Consider the following 17,929-nt stretch of genomic DNA (forward strand, 5'->3'; position numbering starts at 1 on the left):
GTAACCTAGGCTCTAATACCAACTTGTCACGACCCAAAATCTCACTTGTCGTGATGCTTCCTATCTCAATACTAGGCAAGCCGACAATCTCAATAAACCATGATATCTTTTTAATTTCAAAACATAATAATTAAATTTAGCGAAAGAAATCTCACAAATACAAATATAAACACTCCCAAAACCCGGTGTCACTAAGTACATGAGCATCTAATATGAATACAAAGTTTGCCTGATAAAAACACTGTCTGAAAATATAGAACAGTACAATAACTGAAGGAAAGAGAGACAAGGTCAGTGGACGCCAAGCAGCTACCTTGATAATCTCCAACTAGTATCATACTGAGGTCTAACAGTCGCTGTGTCCAGAAGCACCTGGATCTGCACACGAGGTGCATAGTGTAGTATGAGTACAACCAACTCAATAAGTAACAAGACTAACCTCTGGGCAGCTCCGCAGCTACAGTCCAATACGTAAATAATGGTACAGGAATGTAGGCAAGCTTTCAAGTTCAACAGTTAAACTCAGTACAAGAAAAATAGATCAATACTACATGAAATGAGGAATGTGACATCTCAGTGGAAATACCTCATGTACTACTGGTCACTAATCATTCGATCACTCAGTACATTTTATGGCCAATCCAGCCCAGGGATATTCCATCCCGTATATATATATATATACACACACACACACACACACACACACACACACACACACACACACACATCGACTGACAGTCGGTCACTCAGTATCGTATAAGGCCAATCCATCCTTGGGGTAATTTATCCCCACATGTAAATGATACGAACAAGATCCATGTCCAGGAAAAATTCATCACAATATAAATAAGTAAGGCAAGTTCATGCCCAGGGAAGTCCATCCCGAATATATATAATCATCTACGCTCACTGGGGTTATATACAGACTCCGAAGGGGCTCCTTCAGCCCAAGTGTGATATAAAGTCGATATGGCCTACTGCAGGCGGGGCAGTCCCGATCCGTTTAATAATAAAGCCTATAAGACCTGCTGCAGGCGGGCAACCCCGATCCATATAGTAATAAAGCCTATAAGGCCTGCTGCAGGCGGGCAACCCCTTTCCATATAGTAATCATATATATAAAGCCAATATGGCTTGCTGTGGTGCGCACTCCGATCCCATAATTAGCTTCAAATCAATCCCTCGGCCTCACTCAGTCATCAATCTCTCTAGTCTCTCGGGATCACAATGTCATGAAACTAGCCCCAAATGATGATATTAGTATATCAATAAATAACAACAGAGACTGAGATATGATATGCAATGGACGATACGACTAAGTACGAAATTACAATTTAAACAAATAATTTAACAGCAACACGACCCCATGGGTCCCAAAATTTCGACACGTAGCCTAAACATGATCTTTAATAAGAGCCTCAACTCAATTTTTCTAACACGTAGAACATGTTCAGATAATAACATGATTCTTTAATTTTACAACTTCATAGGATTTATTCAAGTCATAATTTCTATGGTAAACGTCCACACGCTCGTCAATTATCGTGTGCGTCACCTCCAAACAATTTATATAACACCAATTCGGGGATTCATATCCTCAGAATCAAGTTTAGAAGTATTACTTACCTCAACCTTAAAGCTCCGAAAATACTATAATGCTCTAATTGATTAAAATGTCCAAATATCACCCACAATTCAATATCTACCATTAGATATCCCAACTATATCAAAATAAATACGAAAAGATTCATAATATCCATGTAGGTATCACAATTCGGTAACAAGCCTTCAACCACCACAAATTATCCAATGGTCTCACCCATTGTCCTATTAAATTCTATTCTTATCATTTAATACTCATTTGGAGTCATTAATAATACTATTTTAATTACCCAACATCATTAATTCACTATTCATTGTCTTCTCCAACAAAACCCTATGTTCAAGAACACCCATTTCAAGAACTAGAGTTGTATCTTGTCCAAATGGTGATTCACTATTTAATTCGTTTATCAATTATGTTATCAAGTCTGTTGGAATCATTAGAAACTCAAAGCAATTTCTTTTATATCAATTCATCACTATTCATCTTCTTCTCTGCCCAAAATATCATTTTCAAGACCCTCCCTTAGGGTTCATACAATATCCCATTACAACTTCAAATAAAACACATAAACATTCTACCCATACTCCAATATGACATATATATGAAGCTCAAGTGATGGGATTACCTCTTGGTGGAAAAATCTAACTTTTCCTCTTTTTGGTATTCTTGAAGATTCAACTCATTTCCTACGGATTTGATCCATAATAACGTTAGTGTTATCACTAAATGATGTTATATAATAATATTTGTACCAAAATAACTTACCTTGAAGTGTATCCATAGTGGAAGAGCTCCTTCTTATCTCTAAAAATCCATTCCAAGATGAAGAACTAACACATTCTCTCTCTAAAATGCTCTTACCTCTCTTTAAAACCCTCAGAAAATGTAACGATCAGGCCGGTCATTTTGAGAAATTAAGTCTTGTTCGGCGGCATTAGGTCTTGAGCAGCTTCGTATTGAGTGTATTGTCTTGCATGTGTGGTTGAATTCAGTTACCGGATGATTCAGAGTCAAATCGGAAGAATGATTCAAGTGGTGGAAGTTTAAGCGGTAAGAGTTGACCGAAATTTGACTTTTGTATAAACGGCTCTGGAATGGGTTTTGGATGATTTCAATAGCTTTATATGGTTATTTTGGACTTAGGCGTGCATCCGGATTTGGATTTGGAGGTTCGTAGGGTGATTTGAAGCATTTCGGCAAAAGTTGAAACAAGTTGAAGTTTGGAAGGTGGATAGGTTTGACAAATAGTTGACTTTGGTGATATCAGGGTCAAAATATGATTCTGAGAGTTGGAACAGCTTTGTTATGTCATTTGGGACTTGCCTACAAAATTTGACGTTATTCCGGGTTGATTTGATAGGTTTCGGCACGAGTTTTAGAAGTTGGAAGATTTGAAAGTTCATAAGTTCGATTCTTGGTATGATTCGTAGTTTTGACATTTTTTAATGTGGTTTGAGACCTCGAGTGAGTCCGTGTTAGGTTATGGGACTTGTTTGTATGTTTAGACGGGGTCCCCGGGGCCTTGGGTGAGTTTCAGATAGGCTACGGGCCATTTCCTTCTATTTTTGAACTGCTGTTTTCTGTCATCTGGTTTCTTTCATCGCGTTCGTGTCCGTGTCCTCGCATTCGCGTAGTGTTATTTTAGAGGATGATATATTTATTCTTCGCGTTCGCATTCACCCTCTCGCGTTCGCGAAGTTCTGCCTTTCCCTTCTTCTCGTTCGCAACTGCCTTCTTGCGTTCGCGTAGTAGAAACCAGGCACTGGTGATCATTTACACTTCGCATGTCCCCTTGCGCGTTCGCGTAGTTTCCTGTCCCTTGTTCTTCGCGTTCGCGTCACTTTGCTCGCGTTCGCGTCACTTTGCTCGCGTTCGCGAAGGGTCTTCTGTCAGCCTTCACTTTTCTTCTTCACAAACGCAATCACCCTTCCGCGTTCGCGATGCTTTAAGACCAGGGCAGAATAAATAGTACTCTATTCCGAGTGTTTGCCATTTTCACCATTTTTAGAGTTCTAGAGCTCGGTTTTGAGCGATTCTTTGTGGGGTTTTCAAGCAAATCAATTGGGTAAGTGTTCTTCACCTAGAATTTACTATATTTCATGATTTTATCTTTATTTTTATCATTTAATTGTGTTTTGAGTTGAGGAAATGGAGGTTTTTGAAGAAAATTTTCAAAATGAAAAATCATGATTTGGGGGACGAATTGGTATCGGAAATTGATAATTTTAGTATGGTTGAACTCGTATCGGAATGGGTGATCAGGTTTGATGAAATATTTTGGGTTTCGAGATGTGGGCCCGAGGGTCGACTTTTGGGTTGATTTTTAGATTTTGATAAAGATTGAGGCTTTATGATCCGGAATAGTTTCTTATGAGTTTTATGTGTGCTTTAAAGTTATTTTGGTTATATTTGAGCCGTCCGGAGGCCATTTCACCGAGAAGTTCATTTTTGAGTATCGGTCTGTCTTCTTTGAGGTAAGTATCTTGCCCAACTTCGTGTGGAGGAACTACCCCTTAGGATTTGAGTCTCTATGCTAATTATAGTCCGTGTACGCGAGGTGACAAATACGTGCTCGGATTTATTTGTGGAAAGTTGGCCTTTTTGGGTTCTTAGGTTCTTGTATTTACTGATTATGCATTATTTTGTTATGAATACATTTCTTAATTACCGGTTTCACCTCTACTTGCTTTTATTAGAGTTAATTGCTTCATGATCCACTCTTGTTACTTATTTGATTCATCTGTGCCTTAACTAAAATTGTTATCTCTTCTATTGTCATGTTATCTTTCTCCTAACTGCTTATTTTTATTTGAAGTTATAATTATCTCTTTTGTAATTGTTCATCCTTAATTGAGACTATGATTATCTTTCTGTTGCTTATCCTTAATTGAATTTGTTGTGTCTCTTTCGTAATTGCCCGACCTTAAAAGAAGTTTAGATATCCTATATCTTAGTTGACTTGTCCTTATTTTGAATCATTCGACTTGTGTTAGCTTACTCGTTGTCGAACTGTATATTGCGGACCGTTGTTACATAGTATTTCCTTTCTTGTTGAGTTGTTCTTATTATGACTAACATTCCCAATTGTGGCTACTCCTTGTGAATTAGTTCCTCCATTTCTTTGAGTTCTGGAATCTCTGAGTTGACTTATTTGTCGTACCCTAGTATTATTGTCATTGTTGTTGTTGTACTTATAGTTGTGATGCACGAAGTTTCTATCATGTGATTGTTATTAATGTGATGCACGAGGTTTCTGTTGTGCGAGTGTTATTGGGTTGCACGAGGTTTCTACCGTGTTTTTATTAATATTAACATTTGTACATGCGGCGTGACAAGGCGGGCTATATATATGTGGGTTGCGCATGTGGCGAGACAAGGTGGGAACATTATTATGCATGTGTGGCGAGACAAGGCGGGCATTCACTTTACTATTGCACACGTGGCGAGATAAGGTGGGTTGTGTCAGGGATTGATTTGTGATGACTTGTGATAGCCTAGGGCATTCTTGTTGTTGATATTTGTGTAGTGGTGAACTTACCTGTGTGAGTTCTATCTTGTGAAAAATTATGGGAAAACATTCTACATGTTGTCCATTTCTTTTTCTATACTTACTAGCTGACATAAACTTTGTTAGAACACTTGTACAAGCATATACGTAGTTAAGCACTCTTATCGGTTAAAGAGGATTCTTGATATTATTGAGTATAGATGTACATCCTTGTTTAATTGCCTTCTATGTGAGAATGGCTCTATTTGGCACGTGAGTCGTCAGTGCGGTTATAAATTATAATGAGAGCACAAGATGCTAAGTGTTAGGGTTCAGGAATTGGGACCCGTAAGTTGTGAATATTCTGAGGTTCGGTACCTCGTGGAGGTTATTGGCTAAAACCCGGTGAGAAAGAGGTCGTTTTGTTGAGTTGTTATTTGCCTTTTATTTATTTGTGATAACCGGATTTAGACCATGTTTCCGTACATCTAGTGTGTCATTATTATGGTATTCCGCTGATAGTTGTTGTTTTCCTTTCTTACTGAAATTAGTGTATTATTTGCCATTTCGCGTAGTATTTATGTAGATATCATACTCTGTTGTTCCTATACTTATACTTGTTCAGGTTATTTAGTCCAGTAGGTGTCTTGACGTACCTCGTCACTATTCCACTAAGGTTAGTATTGATACTTGCCGGGTACCGCCGTGGTGTACTTATACTACACTTCTGCAAATTCTTGTGCAGATCCAGGTATTTCGAAGTCAGTTGATCATTAGCTAGTTGTGCGGATTGTTGCTGTGGAGACTCAAGGTAAACCTGCTGCTGCATTCGCAGGCTTTGGAGTCACCTTCTGATTTGCATTCACGCTGTTTACTTTACTTCAAACAGTTATATTTAGAAAATTGTAGCAAACTCTGTAGATCTTATGACTTGTACTACCGGTTTTGGGAATTATACAATTTATAGCGGTTTCTATTTCATAAATTGTTAGATGTTATTTAATTATTGTTGTTATTTGGCTAATGTTAGGCTTAACTAGTCCCTAAGACTAGGTGCCATCACGACACCCAACGGAGGAAAAATTGGATCGTGACAGAAAAATACCCCAAAATAAACCCCAAAGGCTATTTATCAAAATGGGGTCGGGTTATCAAAATAGGTAAATTAACCCTCTAAACTCATGTCTGCGGTCGCATAATGGACCGCACAGTTGGTATGCGGGTCGCACAATGCACCGCAAAACTGATGCCCAAAAATGGGCTTCACTAGACAGGTCTGCGACCATTCTGCGGTCGCAGAATTGGCCGCATAATTGCATTCTGCCAGCCTATAGTCATTTGGTCATAACTTCTTGTAGGAGCGTCCAAATGAGGAATGGGTTGAAGCGTTAGAAACTAGACTCGAAGAGATTTAAATTTATAGGTCATACATCACATAACTACTTATATATATGTAGCTATTCTCATCTAAAGCGTGGTCTTATGCGTACCCACTTGAAACTTTAGTCTATCATGAAATTTTCAAATTGACTTAGCCTTAGGGCTCTTCTTAGACCATAAACCATTCTTAATGCACCTCATACATATATTATCATGATCCATTGATATAATTCAAATTATCAATCTTGTTCATATCCGAATTAATATAATTAGCACCCGCCAATCTTCTTAATGGTCTTAAAACTCTTCGAACTTTTCCGGGGTGTTACATTCTCCCCCACTTAAGAACATTCGTCCTCGAATGTTTTGCAAGTCATTATTAGGAACATCATTATCCTCCTTTCACCTTAACCATCATTCTCAATCATTCCTGACTTCATATGGGTCTTAGATATTCTTCCAAAATATCGACTTCCTTAAGGCCCCAAAATTTGGCTAACTCTCAAAATTCTTAAAACTTTCGGTACAGTATCCCCTGCAATTGAGACTATCCCAAAACTTCAACCTGTGCAGAACAAGCCCCCACACGGGCACCAATTTTAACATAATTCAACAACCACATATCTTTACATAATATGATGTCTAGGCCCCACACGACCGCACATATATGCTCAATGTATAACAACAAACTATTTAGGACCCGTACGACCACACATACGTCATCAACGTATAACAATAAAATATCTACGTCTCACATGGTTGTGCATATACCAAAATTGCATCAAATAATTCTTTATTATTTTAAATAGTTCATATCTATACCTCTCTCATTCCAACACCAGTTACCCTATATTGCAATGCATATTACTACCATACATATATGTATTCTCTCTTTATTATGTGTACATCAAGTCACACGTGAAAGTGAATTTCTTGCCTATATAAAAATTCTATTTCCTCCATTCGAATACTTTCTCATAAATATAAAATTACTTCTAAGCATAGTTTGTACTCATAGGGCCCTTGATTCTCTAGTTGCCAACTCCTTCCATAATACTCTTTTATTGCATCCGAATACCAACAAGATATTTGTCTTACTTATATCCATTCACGTGGGTGATTTATGCCTCCACTTACAGTTGTAATTTTTGAGTTTCCTTTAGTTCTCTAATCATTTGATACGGTTGCTAACAATTTCGCTATATGATAAATGCTCAATCCACTTCCTTCCCTTTCATTGCACAAGTTTCCATTCATTCTCGAGCATCAGTGTACATATTTCTATTTTCTTAACCTTAACCAACTCTTAGATACCACCATGTCCTTTGTGATATTTATCCTCCATAGATTCATATTGTATTTGTTATTATGCCTACCATAGGTGTATTACCATGGATTATAGGCTTCCAACTCCCAAGTGACAATGCTATTAGGATAATACTTGCACCATTTAGTCTCTTTTTCTTTTTTGACCCCGTGCTTCTTACTAGAGCACATTATTTTGGTTTGAAAAAGTATTTCGTATTTGGGAATACGTATAATATAACCTTTTCTTGCCTAATTTCATGTCAAACCAATATAACTCAACCACAACTGTGCAATCCGTGTACCCAAAAATGGAAAACATCTCAAAGAAGAGAATCGTATTGTAAGTTCAACAAGCACCACCACAACTGCAATGCTATAAGCTCATCATATACAGTAGAACCAAGACACACGAATCTAACAATGGTAACCAGCTCTTCTAGAGATCACATTAACTTCAACCGCACAGACAACTCACGTGCTATAGTATCAATATCTGTACCCGCATGGACAACTCACGTGCCAATAACATAAATGTCTGGACCCGCACGGATAACTCACATGCTAATAATATCAATCCCCTGACATGGTCACAGGCCTCAAGTCCAAGTATATAATGCAACATCAATCAAATAAGTACACATGTATATGATAAATGAAATAAAATTCACATGCTCCTGGACTGGTATAAATGACACGCCATAGAGTAGGCATGTGCAAAGTGTGCTATCATAGCTGAAATCAGCAATTTAATGCTGAAATAGTAACTACCCAATTTATTCAGGGAATTAGCCTCTTTGTAACCTCAAGTGTAGCCCAGATAGTTCTCGACAAAGGTACGAATACGAGAAACGTTATAACTTTACGCTTAACAGTCAACTCTAGGCATATCTTTGCCTAAGCATTCTTTCGAGTATGAATACTTGCCCCGATACCCGCACATGGCTCAAACCTCACATATGTACGCACTCGTAGTGTGCAGCTATCAGAAATAATTAACGCAATTAGTGCCTCCACCAATGAGTATCGCAATACCAATCAACATCTCTAAGTCAAAACACAATGTGCCTTCTGAAATGCGCACCCTTCTCAGGAAATATTGAGCAGTTATAACATTTATCTAAATATCTAAAACTGACCATGTTGTCCAAAATCTGGGACCTTCCCTTCAAGACTGAACTGCCACCTTGTACATGTAATGTTTTTTATCCCGCACAACACACCGCATCTATCATGCAATCATGTGAGAAGCACAAAAATCTCATTATCAACTCTGAGTCACCAGCAAATTACATACCCGGTTAGTTAGAAACCTTACATTTTCTCTCATCCAGGAGGAAATCATAATACCCAACATGTCCCCCACACCAGTAGAAAATATCTGGTGCGAACGATGGTAGAAACCATCAAGAACACTTTAAAATCTATTTGCACATAACCAAGCTATCAGAACTGAATTCCTCAAACTCGACCAAGCCACGCAGGTCACCATCCCAAGAATATTTCCACTAAAACATATGTAAAGCCTCACCACTTCATAGGTACCCAAAGAACCGATCATACCATACTAGTCCAGCCTACTACCTAGTTGTCCTATTTTCTCCGAGTTTCTTCTAAATTACCCTCAAGTTGACACTTCTCCTTGTTAGAACACTATGATCCTTACACATAGCTCACTACATGACATCCTAACATAAAGCGCACAATGCACCGCAAAATCGATGGCCAGAAATAGGCTTCACTAGACAGGTCTGCGGCCAATTTGCGGTCGCATAACTACTTCTGCGGCCCGCAGAATGATTCTGCGGTTGCAGAATTGGCCGCAGAATTGCATTCTGCCAGCCTATAATAGTTTGGTCAGAACTTCTTGTAGGAGTATCTAAATGACGAACGGGTTGAAGCGTTAGAAACTAGACTCAAAGTGATTTAAATTTATAGGTCATACATCACATAACTACTTATACATATGTATATATTCTCATCTAAAGTTTGGTCTTGTGTGTACCCACTTGAAACTTTAGTGTATCATGAAATTTTCAACTTGACTTAGCCTTAGGGCTCTTCTTAGACCATAAACCATTCTTAATGCACCTCATACATATATTATTATTATCAATTGATATCATTCAACTTATCAGTATTGTTCATATCTGAATTAATATAATTAGCACCCGCCAATCTTCTTAATGGTCTTAAAACTCTTCAAAACTTTTCGGGGTGTTACAGATTTGCAACTGCTTTTATTTCTGCCAAGGCAATTGCATCTGTAATTAATATCAAACCCGAAATTCATAACAAATGTGTAATATATATGAAGAAATAATTTGAGGAGAATGTTAATAGTGAAATATCAAAATCTCTCGAAGAGTCCTTTAGAGTTGATTACTTTTTATACATACTCCCTCTGGTCCTGTCACGATCCAAAAACCAACCGTCGTGATGGCGCCTATTGTGGAACAAGGCAAGCCGCTACTCAACTATCTCAACACAGTAAAAGCTTTAAAATATAGGCATAAGCAATTTAATATTTAAAAAAAACCTTTTTAAATACGAAATAAACCCGCAACATAATACAATTTATCCCAAAACTGGGGTGTCACCAAGTACATGAACATCTATGTCAAAATACAGTCTACTACAATGTCTAAAGAGTAAAAACGAAAGTACAGATAAAGATAATGAAGGAGAGTCAAGGACTGCGAATGCCATGCAGCTACCTCGATAGTCTCTGAGATCCTATCTCCTCAATCAATAGTCGTCGTAACCAGAAGTGCCTGGATCTGCACATAAGGTGCAGGGTGTAGCGTGAGTACAACCAACTCAGTAAGTAACAAACCCAAACTGTGGGCTGAAAGTAGTGACAAATTCAACCGGCACAGTTCAATACAGAAAATAACAGTGCAGAAACGTAGGCATGCTTTCAACTTAAATGGGCAACTTAAAATTTTAAGGTACAGCAGATCTGATCAGTGTAAAGAATATGACTCTACTATCTCTACATGTCAATGCACATGTTGTATGTGATGCTCCATGTTGTCAGTCTCATGTGCTCACACTCTCAAATGCTCAACCACTCGGTACTGTATATGGCCCATACGGCCCAGGGAAGATCCATCCCGAAACATATACATCACGGACTATAAGTCACCCAGTACTGAGGAAAGGCCAATCCAGCCCTATGGAGAAGATCCATCTCCAGGTTCACACTCTCAAATAATCAAGCACTCGGTATTGTATATGGCCCATACGGCCCAGGGATAATCTGTAGCACCCCGAAAAATTTCAAAGTACTTAAGTGTAAGGCCTGGTAAATATTGCAAAGAAAATAATGTTTCATGGTGCCGGACTAGGCTTACCTGTTTGAGGATTATAGAAATTCTTCGCGGCGAGCTTGTGTTTATATACATATCTGTGCATTATGCGAGGATTATATACGTGTTTGTGCATTATGTGATCGCATAACAGTTATACGGATCGCATAGTGACCGCATACACAGACAGATTTTGGCCAACTTTGGACACCAATATGAGACCGATATGCAGTTCGCATAACCATTATGCGGTCGCATATGCGACCGCAGAACCTGTTCCGGAGCTTCATTTTTGGGTTTTTAAAACCCAACCCTATTTCATTAAATACACGCTTTGGGTCATTTTTGAGCTATTATCTGACATTTTAGAGTGAGAGAGGGTTCCATAGAGTGAGAAGGTGTTCTCCAATAATTGTTCTTCAATTCTTGCCCAAGTTTTGGAAGATTGAGAAGGGAAACTTACTAGGTCTTCATCCTAGAGGTAAGATTCTACACCCTAACCCTCAATTTTGAACTTTGTGTAGAAATGGATAATAAGCAAGATAATTTCTGGGCAAGAGGGTTGGTTATTTTACATGCATGTGTTATCAAGGGGTGTAGAATGATTGTTGAGCTAAAAATGATAAATGTTGAGTTGTGGGATGATGGAATCCTCCATAAAAGGATCTTGAAACCTTAATGCATATCTAGTGTTTGATAAAATGCTCAAATGAGCTAGAACCATGATCATCTTCCTAATTTTGGTTTAATTTGTATATTTCTATAATAGATTGAAGTTGCTAAAAATTTTGGAACATTTAAAGTGTAAGGAAGCTCAAGTGAGGTATGTTGGCTAAACTCTCCTTTAAGAGTTGGAATTCTCATTATCCTTGTGAGTCCCAAGATGTTGATTATAAATCGAGTATTCCGATAAGTTTTGTGATGAAGATATATGTTCAATTTGTATTTCAAATGCTCTTATCATATTGCATTATAAATTGAGGATGTGTCCCAAACTATGGGTTACGTATCCACATGTTATAATTTCTAGTCGTAATTTATGTGAAAGGTATTATGCCAAGTTGTGTAGAGATTGTGATTGTGATACACCTCCACCCGCATACATTGGGGTGAGGCGGCATGACCGCTTTGTGTGGGGATTATGGTATACATATTGTGATTGTGATACACCTCCACCCACATATATATTGGGGTGAGGCGGCATGAGCGCTTTGTATAGGGATTATGATATTGTGGGACTGCACCTCCACCCGCTTACATTAGGGTGAGGTGGTACGACCGCTTTGTGTATAGTTTTGGTATTTTTGTGGCACCACCACCCGTATACATTGGGGTAAGGCGTCATAGCCGCTTTGTGTAAGTTCTTAGTACTGTGGTTATTTATCCACCCGCATACATTGGGGTGAGGCGGCAGGGCCTCTTGATTAGAGTTGTGGTATTGTACGTACACCTCCACCTGCATACATCGGGTGAGGCGGCGGGGCCGCTTTGTGTGAAGATGGTTACATAGGATCTCATCTTAAATCCTATAAATGTTGTTGATAGCTTTTAATAAGCTTGCTATGATTGAGACAGTCATCTATATTATTCTAATGCCACACTAGTTCATCATAATTATCTTGTATTTCTAAATTATTAAATTGGTGTTTAGTTTTCATACTAGTACTATTCGACGGTACTAACATCCCTTTTGCCGGGGGCGCTGCATCTTTAAATGGATGCAGGTGGTTCCACAGCAAGAGACATTGATTAGTGATAGCAGTACACCTTCTTCCCAGCTGACTTGGTGAGCCCCACTTCATCCCGGGGTCATGTATCTTTTGATCTTTATGTATTATGGTTGAGGTATAGCCGGGGCCTTGTTGCCAGCATTATCATTGTATTCTTCTTTATCTATAGAGGCTCCGTAGACATACTGTGGGTTGTGTATTGGTGTTGGGAAAAGAGAAACTATGTTATGTTGTGGTTGTATTACTTGTCCATTTGACACTTTAAAAATGATGAAACTATTAGTAAGAAATTGGTAATTGCAGACATGACCATTTTATTGTTTAATTAAGGAAAACATATATTCTCTTTATTCATGAATGAGTTTGGGTAGAAGGAATCTAACAGGCTTGCTCGGCCGGGTTCACTCGGTTGAGCGCCGGTCGCGCTCCCCGATTTTGGGGCGTGACAAACTTGGTATCAGAGCCTAAGGTTTTAAAGTGTCCTAGGATGTCTCGGAGCCGTGTCTAGTAGAGTCCTTATTATCGGTGTGGGTTCGACCATATCTATAATTAGGATGCTACATGGGCATTTAGGAATAATACCCTTCTTTCATGTTCTTGATCATGCGATAAAGCTGGTTGTAAGATTGTTCCTCCTTTAACTCTTGCGTTGCTCTAATTTTCAGTACATGGCACCTAAGAAGAAGGTAAGAACTGGCAAAAGAGCCAATGTCACCCCAGGAGTGACAGTTGACCCTATAATTGATGATGCAGGTGAGCACCCGAGGAGTGAGGATATTCCTCCAGTTACTACACTGCCTGACTCTACTACAACTGATCAGACCGCACCTGTCCCTATACCTACTAAAGGTGCAATAGTTCCTCTAACTGATATACTAGCTCCACCTCCATCTACAGCTTCTGATTCTGGTGTGTCTGATATTGATATTAGGGGAGCCATACAAATGTTGACACAGTTAGTGGCTTCTCAGGCCCAGAGATCGAGTGTTGGGCCTACTTCTTCTAGTCATCCAGGGGAATCTGCTAGTTCCAGGGTGAACAAATTTCTTCAGTTAGATCCTCCAGTGTTAACATGTGCTGATCCCGAGGAGAACCCCCAGGACTTCATTGATGAGATGCACAAAACTCTCTAGGTTATGCATGCTACAGAGACGGAGGGAGTAGAATTGGCCTCCTACCACCTGAAAGGGGTGGCCTACTCTTGGTTTGAGTTGTGGGAGGAATCCCGTGAGGAGGGAAGCCCTCCGGCAAGGTGGGGTGAGTTCACAGATGCCTTTATGGATCATTTCTTGCTTGCCGAAACTAAGGCAGCTCATGCCACTGAGTTTGAAAGCCTGAAAAAGGACAGTATGAAAGTGTGGGAGTACCATATGGAGTTTGCGCGCCTGTCCAAGTATGCTATTCACTTGTTGCCCACTATGGAGGCTAGAGTGCGTCGGTTTGTACAGGGCCTTAGCCCCTTGGTTATCAATGAGGCCTCTACAGCTGTCTTGAATTTCGATATGAACTATGGTAAGATGGTGGCATTTTCTCAAGCCATAGAGACCCACAAATTGAAGAATAGAATGGAGCATCAGAATAGCAGCAAGGCTCGGTCCGTGGGCCACTTTGGTGGTTCTTCTGGTGGTGGTGGTGGTAGGTCGTCATTCAGAGGAGCATCATCAGGGCCTTCCCAATCATTCGCCCATTCTTCGATAGGTCCACAGTCATCTGGACCCAGTCAGGGCAATAGGGGACCCCACCAGCAGGGTCGGCCCGACAGAAGGTTTCAGCAGCGGAGGCTTCCATGCCCTAAGTGTGGGAGGATGCACTTTGGGTCCTGCTTCATGACCTACCAGTATGCTATAGGTGTGGTGTGGGGGGTCACATTCAGAGATATTGTCGCTCATCCCGCCGAAATATGGGCAGAGGTGCGGCACAACCAGCTAATTCTGCAACTACTACATCCACAGCACCTCCAGCTCGAGGTAGCCCAGCGCCAGCGGGGCGTGGTGCAGATAGGAGTGGTACACAGAATTCGGGAGAACCCAGCAGATTTTAGGCTATACGGAGATGTCGGGAATCAGAGGCTTCTCCAGATGTTGTCACAGGTATATTGACTGTCCAATCTCATGATGTATATGCTCTTATTGATCCCGGTTCCACTTTGTCATATGTCACTCCTTATGTTGCTATGGAATTTGGGATAGAACCAGATCAACTTCATGAGCCGTTCTATGTATCTACTCCGATTTTTGAGTCTATTTTGGCCGTGCGGGTTCATAGGGATTTTGTTGTCACGTTGCATGGTCGGGGCACCGTGGCCGATCTTATTGAATTGAGAATGGTCGATTTTGATATGATAATGGGGATGGATTGGATTTACTCTTGTTTTGACAAGATTGATTGCCGAACCAGAACTGTTAGGTTCAAATTTCCAAATAAGCCAGTTATTGAGTGGAAAGGTGATGATGTAGTTCCAAAGGGTAGGTTTATTTCTTACCTTAAGGCCACAAAGATGATCAACAAGGGATGTATTTACCATTTGGTCCGGGTTACGGACATTGATGCCGAAGCACTTACACTTGAGTCTGTGCCTGTTGTGAATGAATTTCCGGCAGTCTTTCCGGATGAACTCCTTGGGATCCTACCAGACAGGGAGATTGATTTTGGGATTGATATGATGCCAAACACGTATCTTATATCTATTCCACCCTACAGAATGGCACCAACAGAATTGAAGGAGCTAAAGGAACAATTAAGAGATTTGTTAGAAAAGGGTTTTATCCGGCCAAGTGTGTCACTTTGGGGCGCACCGGTGCTTTTTGTAAGAAAGAAAGATGGGTCACTGAGAATGTGTATTGACTATCGGTAGCTTAATAAGGTCACAATCAAGAATAAGCACCTGCTGCCAAGGATAGATGACTTATTTGATCAATTGCAAGGTGTCAGGTACTTCTCCAAAATTGATTTAAGATCCGGGTATCACCAATTGAAGATCAGGGAGCGGGATATTTCGAAAACAACTTTTAGGACTCGGTATGGGCATTTTGAATTTCTGGTGATGTCTTTTGGGCTAACAAATGCCCAGCAGCTTTCATGGATCTTATGAATCGAGTTTTTAGGCCATTCCTCAACTCTTTTGTGATAGTGTTTATTGACGATATTCTTGTGTATTCACAAAGTCGAGAAGACCATGCCGATCATCTCAGGGTAGTTCTACAAACCCTACATCAGCACCAGTTATATGCAAAGTTTTCAAAGTGTGAATTTTGGCTTGAATCAGTCATATTCTTGGGTCATGTAGTTTTTAGTGAGGGAATTAAGGTTGATCCTCAGAAAATTTCAGTTGTGAAGAATTGGCCGAGGCCTACAACTCCAACAGAGATTCGCAGTTTCTTAGGGTTAGCTGGGTATTACAAAAAGTTTGTGGAGGGGTTTTCTACTCTTGCCTCTCCATTGACTAAATTGACGCAGAAGGAAATTAAGTTCCAATGGTCGGATGCTTGTGAAAGGAGTTTCCAGGAATTGAAAGCAAGATTGACTACGGCGCCGGTGTTGAATCTACCAGAAGGTATAGAGGGATTTGTGGTATATTGTGATGCTTCAAGAATCGGGCTTGGGTGTGTGTTAATGCAACATGGGAAGGTGATAGCTTATGCTTCTAGGCAACTAAAGAATTATGAAAAGAACTATCCAACACATGATTTAGAACTTGTGGTGGTGGTATTTGCATTGAAAATTTGGCATCATTATTTATATGGGGGCCATGTGGATATATTCACGGACAATAAGAGCCTTCAATATATTTTCAAACAGAAGGAATTGAATCTGAGGCAGAGAAGATGGCTTGAATTACTCAAGGATTATGACATTGATATTTTATACCATCCAGGGAAGGCTAACGTTGTGGCGGATGCTCTTAGCCAAAAATCTATGGGTAGCTTAGCACACTTGGAGGCATATCAAATGCCATTGGCCAAAGAAGTTCACCGATTGGCTAGTTTGGGAGTTTCCCCCATGAAGGGTGTAATGCAATTTGGTAAGAAAGGGAAATTGGGTCCGATGTATGTCGGACCGTACAAAATCATTCAGAGGATCGGTGAGGTGGCGTACAAGCTTGAGCTACCACATGCGATGTCATTAGTACACCGGTGTTTCATATGTCTATGTTAAAGAAAGTAGTTGGAGACCCGACACTCATTGTTCTGGTTGAGACTATTGAGGTAAATGAAGAATTGACTTATGAAGAGATTCCAGTTTCTATTATTGATCGACAAGTCCGAAAGTTGAGAAACAAAGAAATTGCATCCGTGAAAGTGCTATGGCGAAACCAACAGGTTGAAGAGGCTACTTGGGAGGCCGAAGAAGAAATGAAGAAAACGTATCCTTATATATTTGAATAACCATGTAATTATGAGTTGTGCCTTATGAAAATGCTAAGGGATATTCCTATGAAATATGTATGACTTGTACATTTGGTGTTAAGGGTGTTCCTTTTCTGAAAATATATTGCTTATGTGGCCACAATTGATGTTGTTTTGTATTATGTTTATGTCTTTGGAATATGTATATGTTGTTCGGATGTGTTTTTGGGGCTCTCTGACATGTGGATAGGCCTAATTACAAAGGAAACTCTGGCGAAATATTTGGAAATTTAGGGAGTTAGTCAAATTTGGGGTTGCTGGTGCGCGGTACGAAAGACTGAGTTACATAAGATGCTAATAATAGAATTGGACCCTCATTCGAGGACGAATGATCCTAAGCGGGGGAGAATGTAGAACCCTGGAAAATTTCAAAGTACTTAAGTGTAAGGCCTGGTAAATTTTACAAAGAAAATAATATTTCATGGTGCCGGACTAGGCTTACGTGTGCGGCTCGGACTTTTTGGGTTGAACAATGCACGAGAATGAAAAGGAAAATTTTTGGCAGAAAAATGTAATTCTGTGGTCCATTATGCGACCGCAGAATCACTCTGCGGGCTGCATAATGGCCGCAGAAGTGAGCAGGAGAAGGGCCAGTCCGGGGAAATTATGCGGTCGATTATGTGACCGCATAACTGTTTTGCGGTCGATTATGCGATCGCATAACAGTTATGCGGACCGCATAGTGACCGCATACACAGACAGAT

At 39.9% G+C, this 17,929-nt stretch overlaps 1 protein-coding gene across 1 annotated transcript; it reads left to right on the plus strand.

Moving 5' to 3' along the window:
- The first annotated feature begins 14,992 nt into the window (after positions 1–14,992).
- On the plus strand, positions 14,993–15,673 carry LOC138893173 (uncharacterized). The gene has a single exon (XM_070176947.1). The coding sequence runs from the start codon at positions 14,993–14,995 to the stop codon at positions 15,671–15,673; it is 681 nt and encodes a 226-aa protein (XP_070033048.1).
- Positions 15,674–17,929: the final 2,256 nt, after the last annotated feature.

The sequence above is a fragment of the Nicotiana tomentosiformis genome, chromosome 5, assembly GCF_000390325.3.
Source record: "Nicotiana tomentosiformis chromosome 5, ASM39032v3, whole genome shotgun sequence".
Classification (NCBI taxonomy): domain Eukaryota; kingdom Viridiplantae; phylum Streptophyta; class Magnoliopsida; order Solanales; family Solanaceae; genus Nicotiana; species Nicotiana tomentosiformis.

What these genes read in the sequence shown, in the direction of transcription:
- LOC138893173 (XM_070176947.1), top strand. Translation starts at nt 14,993, where the DNA reads ATGGAATTTGGGATAGAACCAGATCAACTTCATGAGCCGTTCTATGTA.